Source organism: Rissa tridactyla, chromosome 6 (assembly GCF_028500815.1).
Source record: "Rissa tridactyla isolate bRisTri1 chromosome 6, bRisTri1.patW.cur.20221130, whole genome shotgun sequence".
Lineage (NCBI taxonomy): Eukaryota > Metazoa > Chordata > Aves > Charadriiformes > Laridae > Rissa > Rissa tridactyla.
In genome coordinates this window covers 57,562,263-57,580,745 of record NC_071471.1, presented here as the reverse complement: position 1 = coordinate 57,580,745, position 18,483 = coordinate 57,562,263, and the positions used below count along the sequence as shown (strand labels likewise).

The 18,483-nt window shown below is 59.9% G+C and overlaps 1 protein-coding gene across 2 annotated transcripts in view; it reads right to left on the bottom strand.

Moving 5' to 3' along the window:
• Positions 1 to 17,248, bottom strand: part of SLIT1 (slit guidance ligand 1) — a 62,284-nt gene extending 45,036 nt beyond the window's left edge. For both annotated transcript variants that reach the window (XM_054205664.1, XM_054205665.1), the window contains exons 1-4: positions 17,037 to 17,248; positions 4,697 to 4,768; positions 4,317 to 4,388; positions 3,589 to 3,660 (exon numbers count right to left, since the gene is read on the bottom strand). In XM_054205664.1, the coding sequence (XP_054061639.1) occupies positions 3,589 to 3,660; positions 4,317 to 4,388; positions 4,697 to 4,768; positions 17,037 to 17,248 (428 nt within the window). The remainder of the gene's footprint in view (positions 1 to 3,588; positions 3,661 to 4,316; positions 4,389 to 4,696; positions 4,769 to 17,036) is intronic.
• Between the last annotated feature and the right edge of the window lie 1,235 nt (positions 17,249 to 18,483).

Below are 18,483 nucleotides of genomic sequence, written 5' to 3'. Positions count from 1 at the left end.
TATCCGCTCGTTGCGGCGGATATAAATAAGGGAGGCCATGCGGAGAGCCCTCCCACCTCCCGGCCCCGCTGCCGAGGTGCTGGCACGGCCCCCCCCACCCCACCACCTCAGACCGAGACGGGCTCCGGGCCGGCGTCAGCTCAATATTCCCAAATACCGAGGGGAAAACATTCCTCTCCGGGCGTCTCACCTCCCCCATGCCCTCATTTGAGGTTTGCTTTCCGCTGGCCCTTTCCTGCCATTCCCCAGTTTATTTAAGCCCCGACGGATCAGGTTTAACTCCAACCCTTTCCATTATCCCGATGCACAAATGCTCTTTATAGCCCAGCTCCGACTAACTAATTGCAGCTCGAGCCGGGCTGGGAGACCACAAAGCACCACCGACGGGGATTAGGCTTTGACGCTCAGACCCAGGAGGGGGACAAACAGCTCTCCATCCCAGCCCAAGCCCAAGGTCCTCCTCTCCGTGCTTGTGAGATACTTCCATGAGGCTCGATGTATGGTGGAAAACTGCTCTATGGGTATCGCGTACCCCACATTCAACAGACCTGCCTTAACCTGCTGCCCTGTTACTGCTGTGCTGCCGAAGATGCATCAAGATTAAGGCTGAAAGAGGTTGGATCATCCAGGCCAGCACCCAGGTGCCCATCTAAGCAAATCCCGCTGGTTCCTGCATCCACCCCTGGCTCTCTGCCTCAGCTGCCACCCACCTGCCAGAGCCGTCAGCCTCATTTCCCAGCTAAGCAGACCTCAGCCCGACTCATTCAGACAGTTTCTGCCAATTCAAGACCTCCCAGTATCAGGATGCGAGAACGTGAGGACCTAGCGGATACCTCGGGAGCTCGAGGAGCACACAGTGGGTGGCCGCAGCGGGCAGGGCATGGAGAAGCCTGCACAGGCACGGCTTGCTAGAAATGGTCTGGAGACTGGGATTTGCCAAGAGGACAGTGCTGGTAAGAGCCCTCTCTTCCCATCCCACCCCGACCAGCACTGGTCCCAGCCTGCCTCAGGGGCAGGGAGGGGGCACCGAGCCGTGGGGCCACCCCAGATCCATTTCAGCCGTTAAATAAGCATAGAGCCTGGCGGAGAGGCTCAGATTTCAGTTCAAGGTGAGCTGATTTCAATTTAGCTTAAAACTGCTCCCCACTGACTCACATCCCCGTAGCCTGAGCCAGGTTTGCGGCAATTTAAGAGCATCCTATGACCTCCCACACCAGCCGGACTAGCACGGGTCCAGATCCCACCTCCTGCTAAGCCAGTGTGACTGTGTGTCTAGACAAGCTCTGCCCTGGGCACCCCCTGCCCTGCCATCCCCCCCCAAAAGACCTTGGACACCTCAGCAACAAGAAGCCATGAGAAGTGGGAGAAGAAGGTCCTCCTGCACGTAGGGCTTTCTTGCCCAAACGCAGAATCTGTGGGTCTTCCAGGGCAGCAGGTCCTAATGTGCTCCCCAGTTCTGCATCCTACCACTGTCCCCAGTCCCACAGCTTGTCATGGGGACCCTCTGCTCCCCCAGACATCGCGCTGCCTGTCCCTGAGGGGCTGCAGAATCTGAGCCCCCCTCACACCACCCCAGATTGCACAAGAAAAGCTCCAGGTGCTGGTGTCCAAGGCGTAGTTTATCCCAGCAGAGGTGGCCAGAAGATAGCTTCAACGTAGGGTGGGAGAGAATATGCTCAAAATGACCACCACGTTGTGGAAAGCAACAGTAAAGCGACAGGCAGAAGCTGAAATGCGCCTGCAGAAGGAGCATCTTGCACATCCCTCCTTGCCCACAGCAGTATGTACAGCCCCGTGCACACCGTGCGAGGGTACATACAGCCCCGAGCACACCATGAGAGGGTACATACAGTCCCGGGCACACCGTGGCACAGCCCTGGTTCCACGCGAGCCTGGGGGCCGCGACAGGGCACACCGCACAGCCCGCCTGGGAGGCTGCCCTTCTGCATCTCCCCAATTAATTGTTGGGGTTTGCTTTTTGAAAGAGCCTGGTATTAAAATCCAGAGGAGATTAAAATGGAAACATTAGTGTTTGTAAAATAATTCTCTCGACCGTGTTTTTGTTATGCAATGGGCGGCTGGAGGAGGATGGGCCCTTTGCTGGCGCCACGATACGGCACAGCTGAGCTCAACAAATGCCATTTGATAATTAATTGAACGCCTGTGCTATCAGCTGCCATTACCTAGGCCCATCTTTGGCGCCGGTCCACCATTTCACACATCCCACGCTGGCAACCCACACGGCGTTTTAACCCTTCATTACACCGCCTCCGGCTGGACTCCGGCACTGACTCCCAGGCACTGTCGGAAGAAACTGGCACGGCCGCTGATATCAAAACGGCTGAGCCGCAGCCTGCCTGCGCGGGCCGGGCTGCCTGGCCCCGACACGGCCCTGCCTGTCCTGGCAACGTCTGAGCCCATTCCGTTATTTCATCTGCTCCTACCCTGCCCCAACAGGAATGTGGCATCCTCATTTCACAGCTGAGAAATGGAGATCCCAAGACGCAAATAATCGGAGACCTCGTGTCCCGGCCACAACCGCCCTGCTCCCACGTGCTGCAAATCAGCCGCAGGGTGCAAGCATCTTCTCCAAGCGATGGAGAGCATCCAGCCCCAGTTTGGCACGCACCCCCTCCTCCTCGCAGCATCCTTCCAGATGTACGTGGCGCCTGACACAGCTGAGAGCTGGTAAACGCTTTGTTAAGAGGATTTCCTGCGGTTTGAACAACGCTGGCACTGCCGCCAGCACTGTCGCCCGAGCAAAGCAGCCCCAGGCAAGGGGAAGCCAATATGGAAAAGAGGATATTTACGGAAAGCCCAGCAGCCCTGCCCAGGCAGCCTGCTGCTGCATGGAGTGGGGAGGAGCAGAGGTGCTTGCACGACAGGAGATGGTCCCCGGGGGTGTTTCCCTGGGTGCAGAGGGACAGGCAGGGCTGGGGGCAGGCAGGGCTGTGCGGGGAGGGGGCGGCAGGCGCGAGGGACTGGATCTGCCGCAGGCAGGGCTTCCCCATCCCTCCCCAGGCACCAGCAGAAAGGCAGGTCTGGAGCCATGGGGCTCTCTGTGCCCTGCGGAGGTCTCTGGGCAGTGTGCGACCCCCCTGGGGACATTCTCGTTCACTCTCCCTCCATGAAAAACCCGATCTAGGTGGTAAGGGCATCCCGCTCCAGAGCCTGTGATCCGCACCCAGAGAGGAGGCTGTGGGGCTCGCAGCACCTCTGCGACTGGCACCGTGCAGGCTCAGCAATGCCAGCCCCAGCCCAAACTGGCAGCACCTCCTCCTGCATCCCCATGCGCCGCAGGGACATTTAACACCATCTTTAACAGCGCGGGTCTCAGGGCTTCTGTAAGGCAAAGCCAATCCCCTGCCGTGCTGCACGCTCCAGCTGAGGATCTGGGATCGCTCAGAAAAAGGGTGCATTCCCCTGCCACACACCGGGCACCCACTGGGACACGACACCAGTAACCACCAGCACACACACACTCCCCCCCGCCATGAGAAGCAGCACCCTCCCAGGACATCAGTGGCCCTCCAAACCCCCCGGCAGCCCCAGGAGCAAGCCCACGCGAGCCGCAACCAGGGTACTCACAGCCGCGACAGCGCCTGGTTGTTCTGGAAGAGGAGCTCGGGCAGGGTGTGGAGCTGGTTGCGGTTCAGCCGTCTACAGGGAAGGAGGAAAGGGTCAGGGTTTTGGGGGCAAAGCAATCACACACCCCCCACCGCCACCCAGCTGGCAGCTCCAGGCACAGCTGGGGAGCTCTGGCTCACTCAGAAGGGCCATTAGGGAAGAGCATCCCACCTGGAGAGGACACCCTTGTCCCGCCCACAGCAATCCCAGGCAAGGGCAACCAACAGGGCTTTAATAAACTTACTCACAATATTGTAATTACACGCAGACAGGACTCCAAGCTGTTAACTGCTGATTGCTGCTTAACTGCACTGTTAACCTGCTGCTCGCTCAGCTCCTCGTATTTGCTTGAGCAGCTCAGGATTTTTAAACTCCTGAGATATTTTACTGAGTACTGGACTGGAACTTACGACTCCCTCGCTAACACACAGGACACAGCTGATAACAGTGAGAGTGATTTGTGTTTAACCTGCCCCTCACCTCAAAAGCATCAGAAAGGACTTTAAGAGCTACAGAAACAGGAATAGGTTTGCTTCCCACACTGTAAAATACTGCCGCCGCGCAGCAGAGGAGCTGTTTGAAGTCAGGCGGCACCGATACATTATGGTTTAAGGCAAAAAGGAAAGGATGCTCTCTGTGACTAAATCTGGCAGCCCTGTGCCGACCCGCCTCCGCGCCCGGGCACTCACAGCCGCTCCAGCTCCTTCATGTCATCAAACGCCCCACGCTCCACCGTGCTGATCTGGTTTTCCATCAGCTGCCTGTGGAGAGAAGGGGTGAGCTTTCCAGAAAGGTGGTCCTCAGCCCCAGTGCCCCTGTCTCATCAGCGGGGTCCCTGATACTCCTCCGGACCCAGGGCCACCTCGCTCCCACCATCCCCACAACACAACCTGGCTCCTTTCTCCCCGCTCCCTCCCAGCTGGAAGCCCACCATGCTCAGCCCAACACGGTTGCTCTCCAGATGCCCAGCAAAGGGCTCAGCATCATCTCTACCAGCCCCAGGAGGGACCACAAGCCGAGCATGGCGCCCACCAAGGTCGGGGCAGCCAGCCTCTCGCCAGGAACTCACAGGACACGGAGCTGCTTCAGCCCAGCGAAGTCATTCTTGTTGATCCGTGTGATGTTGTTGCCGTTGAGCTCCCTGCAGAGAGAAGAGGCGGAGATCAGGAAGGAAGCGCTCCAGAGGTGCCCAGGCACTGGGGCTCCCCAGGAGCTCCCCAAAAAGGGCAGGCAGGGCCCAAAGGACAGCAGTGGCTGCTGCATTTCTGTGCCCCTTGCTGGGCGTGGCAGGGCTAGCCACTGGCTCCAGAGGGGACCCTCATCCTCAATGGCCAGCAGCACTGGGCACACAGAAGTCTGGCTGGCCAGGAGTGTGCAAGCTGGCATCTTTCATGGACCATAAAGCAGCAAGGGGCAGGGGCTGCCCGGCTCCCCCATCTCCCTGTCCCCATGCTGGATGCTCTCCTTGGGACAGGAGCCCCAGAGCCATCAGTAATGGAATAAGCAGCTCCGCAACACCAGCAGCCGCCTGGCTGGACGCACATCACCCTGCTCTGGAAGAGCAGCTAATGCCTGGTAGGGTCATCCCAAACACACAGAGCTGCTTAGAGAGGGCAGGGGTAATAAGAAAGTGAACAACTGTCCCCCAAAAAGCAGGATCCCTCCAAACACCCAGCTGCAAGTCACCCACATGCATCACGACCTGTTCGGTGCTCAACACCACACAGCCTGTGCCACCTCTGAAACATCTGCCTGGAGAATAACCCACACTTCAGAGACACTTGTATGGGACCAGCTGTTTCTCCTGGCATGGCTCCCACATGCAAAAGCCCTGGGCGAGCACAGGGACAGGCATGCTAACCAGGGGAGAGATGCCATCCTGGCTTGCTCACCCTGCTGGTGGAAATAAGGGTAGGGGGCTATCCATGGGGTGCCTACACCCCCCCCCATGGCTCCTGTCTTGCTCAGGCTCTACTGAGCACCAGGACAAGCTGTGCCCCACTGCTGGACCCACATGTGGCAGGGGCTCTGCTCTCAGCCTGTGGCTACACCTCCCTGTCTCTCTCCCACCACATTCTCCAGCGTGCCCCTGCTAGGATTATCCTGCTTTAAAATATATTGAGCTGGGAGCTGCAGAGATTTTCGCCTCGCAGCCTCAGCTTCACAGTGCCTTTCCGCATTAGGGGCTGCGCACACTGCAGGGAGAGGCAGGGACCGGCAGCCCTTGGACTTAGAGCCTGCAGAGCTGGGGGGTCCCTGTGCACAGCACCCCACGGCAACGTGTGCTCCTTGCCACGAGGACAATCTGCCCAAGGCATGCACTGGGGATGGAGGATGCTCCCACACTGGAGAAACGTGGGAGACACTGAATTCAGACACAGAAATAAAGAAGAAACAAATAAACTACAGGAGGGGGAGGCAGTCAGGGGAAGAACGAGCTGCCGGAGCCAGGGGAGAGGCAGGAGGGTGCCACCCTGGAGCAAGCTGAGGTGCCCAGGCAGGACCCCAGCACCCAGGACTCTACAACCCCCCCAGCAGCGCGACCTGGGGACGCTCCACATCATGCGAGGGGCTGAATACAAAGTCCATCATCCCCAAGCGGAGCCAAAGCCTCCGTCCAGCGGGCTCTGCGGCCGGGCGAGGGGCCGAGGTCAGCGGCGGGTTGGCCCTGGAGCCACCGAGCAGCGTGTAGGGCACCGGGTACAGCCAGCGCAGCCGCGCACCCCGGGGTGCTGCCATTGTCCTGCTGAAACGGCTGATAATGGCTAATGAGTTCCAGCTCGCCATTATAGCCTCGTAATTACACCGCTATTCAGCCACCGAGATTGCCGGGCTCCTGCCATTATCCAGCCGTGTGTGCCTGTGTGGGGAAGGAGGTGGGGAGAGCACCGTTACTAGGACACAGATGAATGTGAGCTGGGAATGAATAGAGGTTCCCCAGCCCCGGCGATTAAACTGAAACTCACACTCGGGCTCTGCAGCCCCGTGGCTCGCCCGGCTCCCCGTCCAGCCAGCCCACAGCCTGCACACCTGGCTCCCAGGGATGGGGCTCCAACCCCAGGGCTACCCTCTCCCGGGCAGCAAAACCCATGGCCAGGCTCCAAGTCCCAGGCACAAGGTGCTGGGGTGGGTCATGCATTTTAGGGACATCTATCACTGCAGGAGGGGTGTCTCGGTACATGCAGATGTGTGTGCCCACCTCCTGATGGACCACAGGTTTGGGGCCAGCTAAGATCAGGGAAGAAGCCCAGCTTCAGGAGTGGTCTTCCCCCAATGTCCTAAAGGGTTCCTGCCAAAGCAGGTTGCCTGGAATCTCTCCAGGGCCAAGCTGGAGGTAACAGCGCCCACCTGAACTCCTGGTGAGGGAGGGTCCCTGGCAGGACTCCCATGTCACCTTCTTTTAAACGTATGTAACATTACTCTGGCTGTAATGTGTAAGTGGAAGTTAGGAAATCTCTGGTACTGCAGACAGAGCAGAGAGGCTTGCTTTTAAAACCGCTCAATCTGAAAGCCAAGATTTATACCTCAGGCTGCGAAGCCCAGGGAGGGTTTGGACACCTCTGAGCTCCTCCAAGCATCGTCACTCCAGAGCCTTAGCCAGAGGCAGAGCACGGAGCGCGGAGACATGCAGAAACGCCAAACAGCCACGGACTGGAAATGGACACGGGCAGTCCCTCCACATGCCAAAACCAGGCTCTGCCCTCTCTCCCAGACACCTGCTGGCATCATGCAGCCTGAATCCAGACTTTTCAGCACAAGGAGGCACAGGCAGGATGCACTGCCCTTGGGCAGCACCTGGGGACATGCCATCTTGGGGGGCAACTGTTTTGCCCACCCAGCCCACCACAGCCTCTGCTCCCTGCATGCTCGCTGAGCATCCTCAGGGTGCGCCGGCACTGGGGCTGGTGGCTGTCCCAGAGCAGGGCAGTGTCCCAGGGCCCCTTCACAGCCCCACTCCCCCAGGGACTGGCCCCGCATGCTCCCTGACAACTGCTCTCAGCATCCCCCCCCCGCCTTTGTTCGGGTAAATGATGGCCTTTACAACCAAGATGGGAACGAACAGCAGGTAAAGCTTATTTGTAAGGATGCCGAGGCAACACTGCTATTTAACTTCATGCCATTTTTTTTCCCCTCTAAATCCCCTTCAGTTCCTCATGGAGATAAATTACAGTCTGCTGTGCCCAGAAAGCTGGATCCCTGCTGCTCAGCTGCTCACCCGCTGCCTCCGTGCCCTTTCCTAGTGAAGCGAAACACCCTGCCCTGCCCCACGCAGCAGAGCTCCGATAAGGACTGATGTGTCTGGGGAGCCGCCTGGCAGATTGGTTGCATTTCTGGACTGTGATTTGAAAGCACAGACACAGGGCATGCACTTTCGCTGTTAATCCACAGGGTTTAATGCCAGAAAGCATCCTCACGTTCATCCAGGCTGCCCTCCTCTGCCCCTCCAGCACCCCAAATCTCACACTGCCGCCAGAGAGGCAGCGAATTTTCATTTGCAACCTTCAAGTTTCAGAAACCCCCCTCCCATTTCTCCCTGGGAAGAGGAAAGCCATTAAAACAAGCAGTCCCTTTGCTCATGGATCATCCCACTCCCAGATGGGATGTCTGTGCTTCAGCAGGGTTCGTTAGACTGGATTTGCATAGTCTGGGTTTATATTTGGTTTCTAGCTTTGGATGGCTTATTCCACTCCCGGGGGGTTCTGATGCGTCTTTTCCCTTTGCAGGTTTTGGAGCTACGCTAACTCGGTAACAACCTCAGAGAGTGCAAACGCTGAGAGGTAATTTATTAAATACAGCCAACATGAGCGATATTTCCCTGGGCACTGATTTATCAGGAGCTGGAAGTGGAAGGAGCAGACAGCACAATCCCACTACCCGTACGCCGTTGCAAAAACATCATCTCTCGGACACGCACATGACTCCTGTCCCGGTGCCCAGCTCAGCTCTGCCCTCCCACTGAGGCAGAAATCCCAACTGCTCTGCTCCGTGGACCCCCGCTTTTAAGAAAGCAGAGGGAAAGTCTGCGACATGAAACCCTGCATTTCCACCCGCAAGCGGAGAAATGCATCCCGGCCCCATCAGCGCCAGCACAGAGTGGGTACGCACAGTGCCCGGGTGGTGACTGCAAGGGCTGGCAGAGAAATGGTCTGTGCCAGCAACGCCTGCAGCCAGCCATGCTCCTGCAGTCCCCGCTCCGAGGGCCAACGCTGCCCCGGTGCCCGGCGAGGGCGGCATTTGCATCATCAGTGTGATGCATCCCTCCCTCCGTGGTCCCCATCGCCGTGCTGTTCCTGCCCTGGTCTCAGAGGGCTGGCCCTTAGGGGCATGGCTCCCCTCCCAGCGGCTCCGCAGCCCTCATCCCAGAGTCCTGACCCCAGCTGGAGCTGGCAGGGACAGATAATAATCAGGGAAGCACAGAAATGAAGGCTGCAAGGTCACACACCCCACAGCAGTATCTCTGCAGCCCTCCATCAATCCTGACAGACGCGTACGTGGCTCCTTCAGGGATGGGGGCTGACACACCCCCGCCATGCCCTGTTCCAGCAAGTCACTGCTCCTGCCTCAAGGACCATTTCCAAAACTCTGACCTGACCCCTCTCGCTGCAGATGAACCCCATCCCTGCCTGCCCTGGCCACCGCGGCGCAGGGACCAGGCTGCTCCCTTGCCCATGCAGGTCCCCTCTTCCAGCCCTGTTCCCCACAACAAGCCCCCAGCCCCACGGATGCAACCCTTCCTCGGGGCCTCTCTGCCTTGCAGGGCCGGGACCTGCTCGGGTCCTGCTCCCAGCCCGCGTCTGTGCTGTTGGCGATTCCCTCCCACCGAGCACCTTCCTCAAGTCCCCAGGCAACACCAAGCCTTTTTGTCAGCCCATTCCTCCTGTTCGCCAAGCCCACTTCGAAATCTCAGCCTGTCCTCCAGCCCGTTTGCCCCTCCCCCAGCCTGGTGGCATCTGCAAATGTCATAAGCAGCTCGTGTCCCATCACGCAGACTGCTAATGGCAACACGGACGAGGCTCAGATCCCGGACTGACCCCTGCGCTCAGCATTGGGGGACAGAGCAGCTGCATCCTTTCATCCTACAGTTTTATTGCATTTTTTTCAAGTCTTCTCAAGATTTCACCCGGCTGCTTGAATGGAACCGAGTCCCGGCATGGGCTCGCTGAGCTGCCCAAGCAGCGAAAGGCAGTGCAGAGCCCTTCCCAGTCCCGGGATAGCTGGTCCCCTCCAGTGCCAGCAGGGAGGGATGCTCACCGCCTCTGCTGGCTCCCTGCAGCCCACAGGGGCACGGCCGGGTGCTAACCCCCATCCCCACCAAGGTGCAAAGAGGGTACGGGGTGCTGCTGCTGCCTGCTGCTCGGGGGGAGAGCACTGGGCACCCACACCTTGGGCTGACACAGCCGCACAGGGGGCTCAGCACCTTCTCCTCCTTTTCCTTCCCGTCCCTGTCCTGACTGGACCCCTCAAGGAAGAGCAAGGGTGGGCTCATCAAAATCCCTCTGAAGGTGCCATACACCCCAGGGCAAACACCTTGCCAGCACCCAGCCCAGCAGCTGCCTGCAGGGTGATGTGTCCGAAGAGGAGAGCTCTAAGAGCAGCTATTTGGGCTCATCTCGGAATAACCGCCCTTAGCCCAAGGGGAACCCAACCCCAAGCACGGTATTGGCCCCCAGAGCACGGGAGGCTCTGTAAGCTTTTATGAGGTACTGAAGCAGGTTAGCATCTCAATAAATTTTTAAGTGTTACAAACAGCATCGATTGTGCGAGTAACGGTGAGGATCCGGAAGGCTTTCTGCTCTTCCTAACTTCTCTCTGGGGTTTTCATGCCACAGCCATTAGCCGCTCACAGTCAAGGAGTGCTTTACACTCACGCAGCATCGTGGCGTGTCACCTTCAGGTTAAAAATAAATAAATAACCTCATTCAACCCCGGTGTGAGAGAGAAAAGGCAGCAGGTCGTTTCTGTTTCATAAACGGGGAAACTGAGGCTCAGATTTACCTGGATACCCTCAAGATTGGGCTTTTTGTTGCTGGACTGACTAGCCTAGTGAGGAGCATCGCTGCTCCTGTGGCTCCTCTGCTTCCCAGGGCAGGGGAGGCAGCCCAGCCCTCGGGCTTTGTCCTGACACTCAGCAGCAGATTGAGGTCCAATACACCCCGCATCTTCCTCAGCAAAACCCCTTTGCTCGTCCCTCCTGGAGCAGCTCACGGCGGCGATGGGAGGACAAGCGCACCCGAACTGCTGGCTTATGGGTTGCCTGCTCAACCCCAGAGCAGCTGGGTCTCCTGGAGCATCCCATTTTGAAGCTGAAGCTTCCTCCCACAGAGAAACAATATCCTAAGCCGGGAGCTTGCATCTCTCCCCATCTTGGTGCCCAGGGCTGTTCCTCGGCTGCATCGCTTGAAAAATTAATCTTCCCTTTTTTCTGATCTTCCTCCTCCTAGCAGCCTCTCTCCCCCATAGGACACTCGCCTCTGCTATTTTGAGCAGCAAGTGCATCCAAAATGCATGCCAGGAAAGCAGATAGACAGCACAGCTCCGGAGCCTGCATGTGGCAGGGAGACCCGAGACGGTCATGGAGGGGACATCCCGGGATCAACCCTGCACCAACGCCGCGGAGAGGCTCCCTCCATCCCACCTCATTCCCTCCCTGCTTCCAGCAGTGCTGCAAAAACCCTAATGGCCAGGGCTGCAAACCGCCCGCTCCCGCTGCCCACACTGCTAATTGCGGCTTGGCACCGCGCAGCTGGGAAACCTCTGCTCACTGCTGCTGCCACTGCAGCCGTCCCTGGCTGTCCCCCGAGTGTGGGGACAGGGGCCAGCTGCTGGAGCTGGTCTTGGAGCTACTCCTGCTGGAAGCCTGCCGGGGAGCAGTGATCTGGGCCTGACACCCCCCGGGACGGGGCCATTTGCTAACGCACAACTGGGTTTTATCGCGTTGCAGAAAAACAGGCACAGAAACATTGCTTTGCCTTTCAGGTTTTATGAAAGGTTATTTCAGTAGCAATAAAGATGAAGGGGATGCATCCACGGCGCTGAGTACCTCTGGAGCGGGCAGGGAACCATGAAGGACTCAGATGCGAGACAAAGGCAGGCTCCTTGGTTGCCCACCTCACCCTCCTGTGCACACACACACATCCTGCTCCCTCCCTGAGGAGCAAACCGGAGCAAGGATGGAGGAAAAGCCCCTCTCAACGCTGGGTCATGGGCTCGTACGCCTTTCCCTGGATGGGACACCCTTTCCCTGCCTGCACCGCCTTGGTGGCACCCCGAGTCCCCCCTGCGGGGTTCTCTTGAGCATCCTTTGCATTTCATCGCTACCTCGCTCTTCTGCTGGACGGAGGTTCAGGGGGAAACAATGCAGTAGGGGAGGACGAAACTCAAAGCAAATGCACATCCCGTAATGAGCCAGCTGGATGGTTTGTTTCTGTGCGTGCCTGGGCACGGGGTGCTCTCCTGCACCAGCACCGCTGCCGCCGAGCCCAGCACACACCAGCAGCAGCCACGGCGTTTGAAGGCGCACGCGAGAGACCCACAATTAAAGCCAGGAACAATTCCCCCTCCTCGCTCCCACCTCAGCAGTGAGGAATTGCTGGCGGCACAATGCATCACCCCGGAGGAGCAAAGTGGCAGCACATTTAAGGCAAAAATATCTGTTTTAAAGGATGCAATAAAACAGAGCCAGGGAAGGGTTTATAGGGAAGCAATTGCCGTGCAGGGTGAGAAGTGGTCACCAGAGGCCAATCCGCCTGGCTTTATTGCCTGTTACCGGTGACTTTTCCCAACCAGGGGACAATAGATCCTCCGCTATCAGCCTTGGCTCCAGTCAATACAAACACGACATAGTTTTTTAAACTAATATTTTTCCAGCGTGCAATTCCATGGAGAGCAAGAACGCAGCGTTACCATGGCGATATATAGACAGCATCTGCCTTGGACCTAGCTGAAGGGAGAAATTGGAATAGAATTGCAAATTTCCTCTGTCCGGGAAGGCTCCCAAGGAAGCCACCGCAGCGAGCTGAGCGGGCTGCCTTCCCCAGCCGGCCCGCGTCCTCCCAGAGCCCAGCACTGCCTCTCCCGAGGCTCGAGGGCAGCGGGGCCAGCCGAGCACTGCCCTGGCTGGAAATCGGTCCTGCATCCCGCCCCAGAGCTCAGCAGGGTCTGCGCGATCCCTCGCTGCCTCTGCAACCAGCCTGCTCAGCTGCAACACCAAAAACTTGCCCGGGCACCCCGGGAAAGGGAGAGGTTGACCCCCCCCGGCTCAAGGTGCTTCCTAAGAATTACCGTCCCCCAAAGCACCCTAAGGAGACGCAGCGCAACGACTGGTGTGGAATACGCCAGCGCTGCTGCGATGCGCCGGCCTTGCCGCTGCGAGACATTTTGATTAACCAGCTAGAGGGAGACGTTTGTGCATGAATTAAACACGCGCTGAACGAGAGCTCGCTGATGTCATTTTGGCAGGGGACAGTCAGGCAGCGCAGGAGCGTCCCTCAGGTGCGGCCACCCAGCCATCGAGACCCCGTAGCCAAAGGCCGGAGCCCGGCAGCCCCTGGCAGAGCGGGCAGGCAGGGGGACGGCAGGGCTGGCCGCAGTCTGGATGGGGCCCATTTCAGCACGGGCAAATCCCAAATTGGGGGAACAAGGCAAACGGGAGCCCCATGCAGTGCTGAGGCCAGGGACTCTGGGAGGGAGAAGAGGGAGCCAAGGGGGATGCGGTGATGGGCACCCATCACCGGGTGGGGGGAGAGGGGCACGGCATGGCCGACAGTGAGATGGGGCGTGCTGAGCCCACCGCAGGGGAGGCGAAAGGGGCGAGTGGGGCAACTCTCAGCTGAAAACTTCAAAAGTGAGAGGGAGTGCGGTGCCATCGGGCTCAATTCAACCCCCAGGAGCAAAGAGCTGGGCTGGAAGCAGCCATTTGACGGCAGCGAATCTGCACTATCCTGCTGGCACGGGGAGAGTGACCCAGCTCCCCGACAGGGTAGTCTGCTCTTCAGAGGGGCTTTCAAAGAAAGGAAGAAAAGCAAGCAAACAGGGGAAGGGAACCATGCCCTTCTCCCACGTCTCTCCTCCGGCAGCTGAGACCTGAGGGATTCCCGGGAGCAGATAACACCATAGTCCTGGAGGATTATTGCCCATCCTGCCAACACCCTGCCTACGATGCCTCCAGGACCTGCTCTATCGGGCTTGCGTAGGCGTAGGCAGGAGCAGAGGCAGCTGTGCAAAGCGCCCAGAGATGTTGCTGCTCCCCTCCTTGCTGCAGCATAAGCCTCCATGCGGTGCCCGATCGGGGCAGAGGTGTGGGGCGCAGGCACCACTTGGTGTCTACGTCGGGTCACAGACTAGAAGGCACTGTGGGAGCAATGTGCAGGGTGAAAGGAAAGAGCAGTCCTCTGTCCCCCCACGCAGTCACTGCCCGTGCTCCATCCTGGACGCGTCTCCAGCCCTTACCCTGCAGCAGCAGCACGGCGCTGCCACCAGGCAGACACCACGAGAAACATTCAAGCAGTGGACAAGATAATTTCTCCCCCAGCCCGTGCTTCCCCAAAGTTGCAGCGACCGCGAGGCAAATAATTCCCTCTTCTTCAAAGAATAAGGGTGTGTTTCCAAAGCGATGGAGCCCAGCCCTCACCGCAGGACGCTGGTCTCTGAGTCCCTGCAATGACTTCGGCAGTGCCAGCACGCGTGGATGCAGCGGCAGCACTGCCCTGTCTGGGGGTTTGACCTGTGCCACCGTGGGGCTTGGCCAGCCCGGGGGGCTGCAGAAAGCCTGGTGCCTCCGAACACCACACTGGGATGCCTGGATGCATCAGGGGCATGCAACAGGCGAGCACCACGACAGCCGGGCCACCACTGCCCACCAGCACTGTGGGACACATGGCGAGGTCGGCATCGCTCACGCTGCACATCCCGGGGCTTGGGGAAAGAGCCAGGCAGCAGAAAGGGACTGCTGGCTTTCCAAAGAAAGCCAGCCCTTGCAGACAGTGAGTGCCAAGCACAGACCCCGCTGCAGGTTCCCCTGCGCTTGTTAGCTGACCCTGCTCTGTCAAGCGGTGAGAAGTTGGAGACTGGGAGGCTGCAGCCCCTTTACAGGGAACTCGAACTCACTTAGGAGCTGTTAGAGCAGGAATTCACTGCTCGGAGACAGACCTGCTCTGCACAGACACCCTCCGGCACCTGCAAGGGCGTGCAAGACAGCGGGAAGTAGTTATCCAGCAGACAACACCCAGGAGAGAGCAGCATGCCTAGCTCAACCCAGCTGACAGATCCGGCACCAGCAGCTGCATGAATATACAGAAAACCCAATGTCGCCAAGCCGCGATGGCCATGGAGGACTGGGTCAGTGGAGGGAGAACAGGAGACAGCTAGCAGGACCCACTGCTGGAGGGGAAAAGATGTCCTGCAAGGCGGGAGCGAGACACCCACCTGAGGGCATCCTCCATCAGCCCACTCCAGCATCGTCTCATCCCAGCGGTGCTGAGGACCTGCCTGGTGGGCAGAGGCAAGGGCTCGCTGCCCGCCTTCCCCCTGCACCCCGGTGCGTGGAGAGCAGGTGCTGCGGACCCCACCAAGCTCCCCAAAGGGCGGAAAAGGCTGGTGCAGGGTCTGCGCAAACCTTCCCCCCTCACCGAGCACGGAGGAAAGGGGGATCCTGTCTCGGAGCTCACAAACCAGCTCTATGGGACTGCAGCTCACAGCAGCCTCGTTGCTGCGCTGGGTAATAATCATCTGTACGAGGATAATTATGGAGGGAGAAGAGAAAAATCGACCAAAGTGGTGTCCCGCAGAGCTCCAAGCGCCGCATGCTGGGTGCAGCCCTGGGGGCTGCCAGGCTGCCTGCAGTCCCTGCCTGCGGGGTCTCCCCCCCGCTGCAGGCAAAGGGCACATTCACACTCCAGTAACAGGAGGCAGCGCAGCAGAGGGGCAGGAGGAGCCCCGAGTGCGTGGCTGTCCCGGGACGCACTCTGCCCCGAGGAGGCAGCATCCCGACGCTTCCCTGTGCTGCAAGGGGGGTGTCAGGGCATCCTGGCCCCACGGCTGGGGCTGAGAGGGGATCCGGTGGGGGGGGGTCCACCGCAGCCCCAGCTGCTGAGCAGAGGGGAGAAGCTGGGGACAGCCCTGTTTTCCTGCTGGGATTGCGGACACCTGCACGCTGGGAGCCTGCCACCAGCAGCAGCTAAGACACACTCAGCTCATGCCCGTCTCTCCAGAACGGAGACCTGCTGCAGCCACAGGACTCCGGAATGGGGAGACCTGCCCAGCGGCAGAGGGGGACCCTGCTTAGGAGAGCGCAGCCAGTGCTGCAGGACCCCCACAACGAGCTGGACCATGACTGTGCTCTATGGGAGAAAAGCTACCCTTATGGGGTGCAGCTGAGACACAGGGGCTGCTTTCGGCACCCATGGGGATGTGGCAGGGGCTTTGATGAGCAGGGAGATGCCGGCACAGGGGACTGGCAGGGCTGGATGAGCTGTGTGCACGACTGGAGGCTGGCCACACCAGGGATCCCAAGGGGAGAGGGGCCTGATCCCCAGCACAAGGTCCCCAGAAGGGCTCCCTGGGGACAAAGGGGTGCCCAGCATGGGTAGGGGCTCGGGGTGGTGAGGACCCACAGGCAACCCCTCTGGCTGTGTGACAAGTCACAGCAGGGGCAGCCACACATCTGCCTGTGGGTGCCATGGGGCGTGCAGCCCCCACATATGCAGCCCATTCCGGGCTGCCCCCCTGGAGCAACCCACCCCCTCGGGCACAGCTCTAATCCCAACCCCGCTCCCCGTGCTTGCACACACACCGGCAAAGGCGGGCTCTTGCACATCCATGCAGGACCCCGCGCACATCCCTCCCACAGACGAAGGGTTGCACACCCACCCTGCCCCAGCGGGCTCTTGCACACACACTGATAGACAGTTACACCCCCCTCACGATGCACACCCACCCCCGGCAGGCTGCACTTGCACCCACCCGGCAGGCTCTTGCACACACATCCCCTGGACAGGCACTTACACACACATACACACACCCCTACACCCCGCCGAACGGGATGCTACACATGCGCCCGCCCGGCCGGGTTCTTGCACACACAGCTTTTGGACAGGCTTTTTCACATGCCCCCCACCCCGGGCATTTGCACAAGTACTCCCCTTAACAGACACACGCATCCCGCTTGGACGGGCGCTTGCATACACACACCCCCCACAACCTCCAGACAGGCTGTTGCACACCCCCCGCCACGGACAGATTTGCACATGCATCCCCCGACGGGCTCCTGCGCAGCCCCTTAAACATGCATCCCCCCTTCCCCCGCTGGCCACTTCCCCGCATCCCCCACCCCAGGACGAGCCCTGGGTGGCCGTCCCCCGGCCCCACCACCACCACCGGCGCCGGTCCGGACAAAGCCCGGCGGTACTCACAGGCGCTCGGTGCCGCGGGGGATGCTCTTGGGCACGGCGCGGAGGGCCGTGCCGTGGCAGTCCACCGTGGTGCCGCTGCAGGCGCAGAGCGGCGGGCAGGCGGCGGCGCGGCCCCGGTACAGGGCGGCGAACGCCAGCAGCCAGGCGACGGCCCGCAGCCCCGCCGGGACCCCCGCCCCCGCCGCCGCTCCCCCGGGGGTCGGGGCCGCCATGGCAGCGGGTTAAGCGGCGGGGCCGCTGCGCATCACCGGGGAGGGGGAGCGGGGCTGGGCTCGGTGCGGCTCGCTAGAGGCTCGGCTCCGGGGCGAGAGCCCCGTCGGCGCACACCCACCCGCCCTCACTGCCGCCCCATCCCGCAGCCCAGGAACAGCCTCCGCGCTGGCTCCTCCCTCCCGCCTTGCCCGCCCCGCCGGGCCCCCCCCCCCCGCCGCCGCCCCTCCCCGCGCCCCCGGCACCGGCGGGGGAACGAGCGGTGCGGGTTGGGCACGGCACCGGCACCCGCAGCCGTCGGGGCTCTGCGCCGCCCCGGCCGTGCAGCAAGGTGGGCTCCGGCTCGGTTCGCCCCAGCCGGGACAGACGATCCCCCCCCGCCCCGCCGTGAGGTGGCTGCGGGATGCCGGGGTGCAGCAAGGGGAGTGGGGAGTGTGCGGGCAGAGGCACCCCGGGAGAAACAGCCTGCGAACCGTGCGGCGGCAGGCAGAGCATTCACACCTCTCCTCGGGGGGTCCCAAAAGCTTTCACATCCCCCGGTGTGCTCCAGGCATCCCTGGCCCGTCTCCCAGCCGGCAGCCCAGCCCCACATCCCCATCACCCAGAGCCCAGGCGAGGGACAGGGACCCGGCAGCCCGCGGGCTGGCACTGGTCAGACAGGATGGTATCCGTTTTGATCATGTGCACCCTGCAGCCAAGCACCCCAGCACGCAGGGGCGACTTGGGGATGAACCTCCACTTTGCTCTTTGCCCCACACACAGACAGCAAGTCCTCAAGTCCCAACTGTGGCGTTAGCTACGTCCTTTCCTGCTCCATGGGAACGTCTTAAGAAATAAAGTAACCAAAATATCTTTGTGGCCACCAGGAATAAAGAGGCAAAATATACCTATTTCAATGCAAAAAAAAAAAAAATGAAGACAAGAAATCCTGTGAGCTTGGCCACAAACAGTTTGACATCTCAGAAATGTGAGCATTACATTCATTTTATTGCCTTCCATTTTCTTCACCGAGGTCTGCAAATGTAAAGCAGCGGAGTGTTACCAGGAGGGCTGGTCACCTATTTTATTAACGACACCTGAAACACTTTCATAATGCCATGGTGCCTAGAGCTGAGTCTTTAAGAAAAACAGCAGCATTTCCAGATGCCTGACAGAGCCCTTGCCGCTGGCAGCAACCACTGCAAATGTCCTCTTCGGAGAGGAAACCCATGGAAGGAGGGAAGGTGGGAGCCTGTTG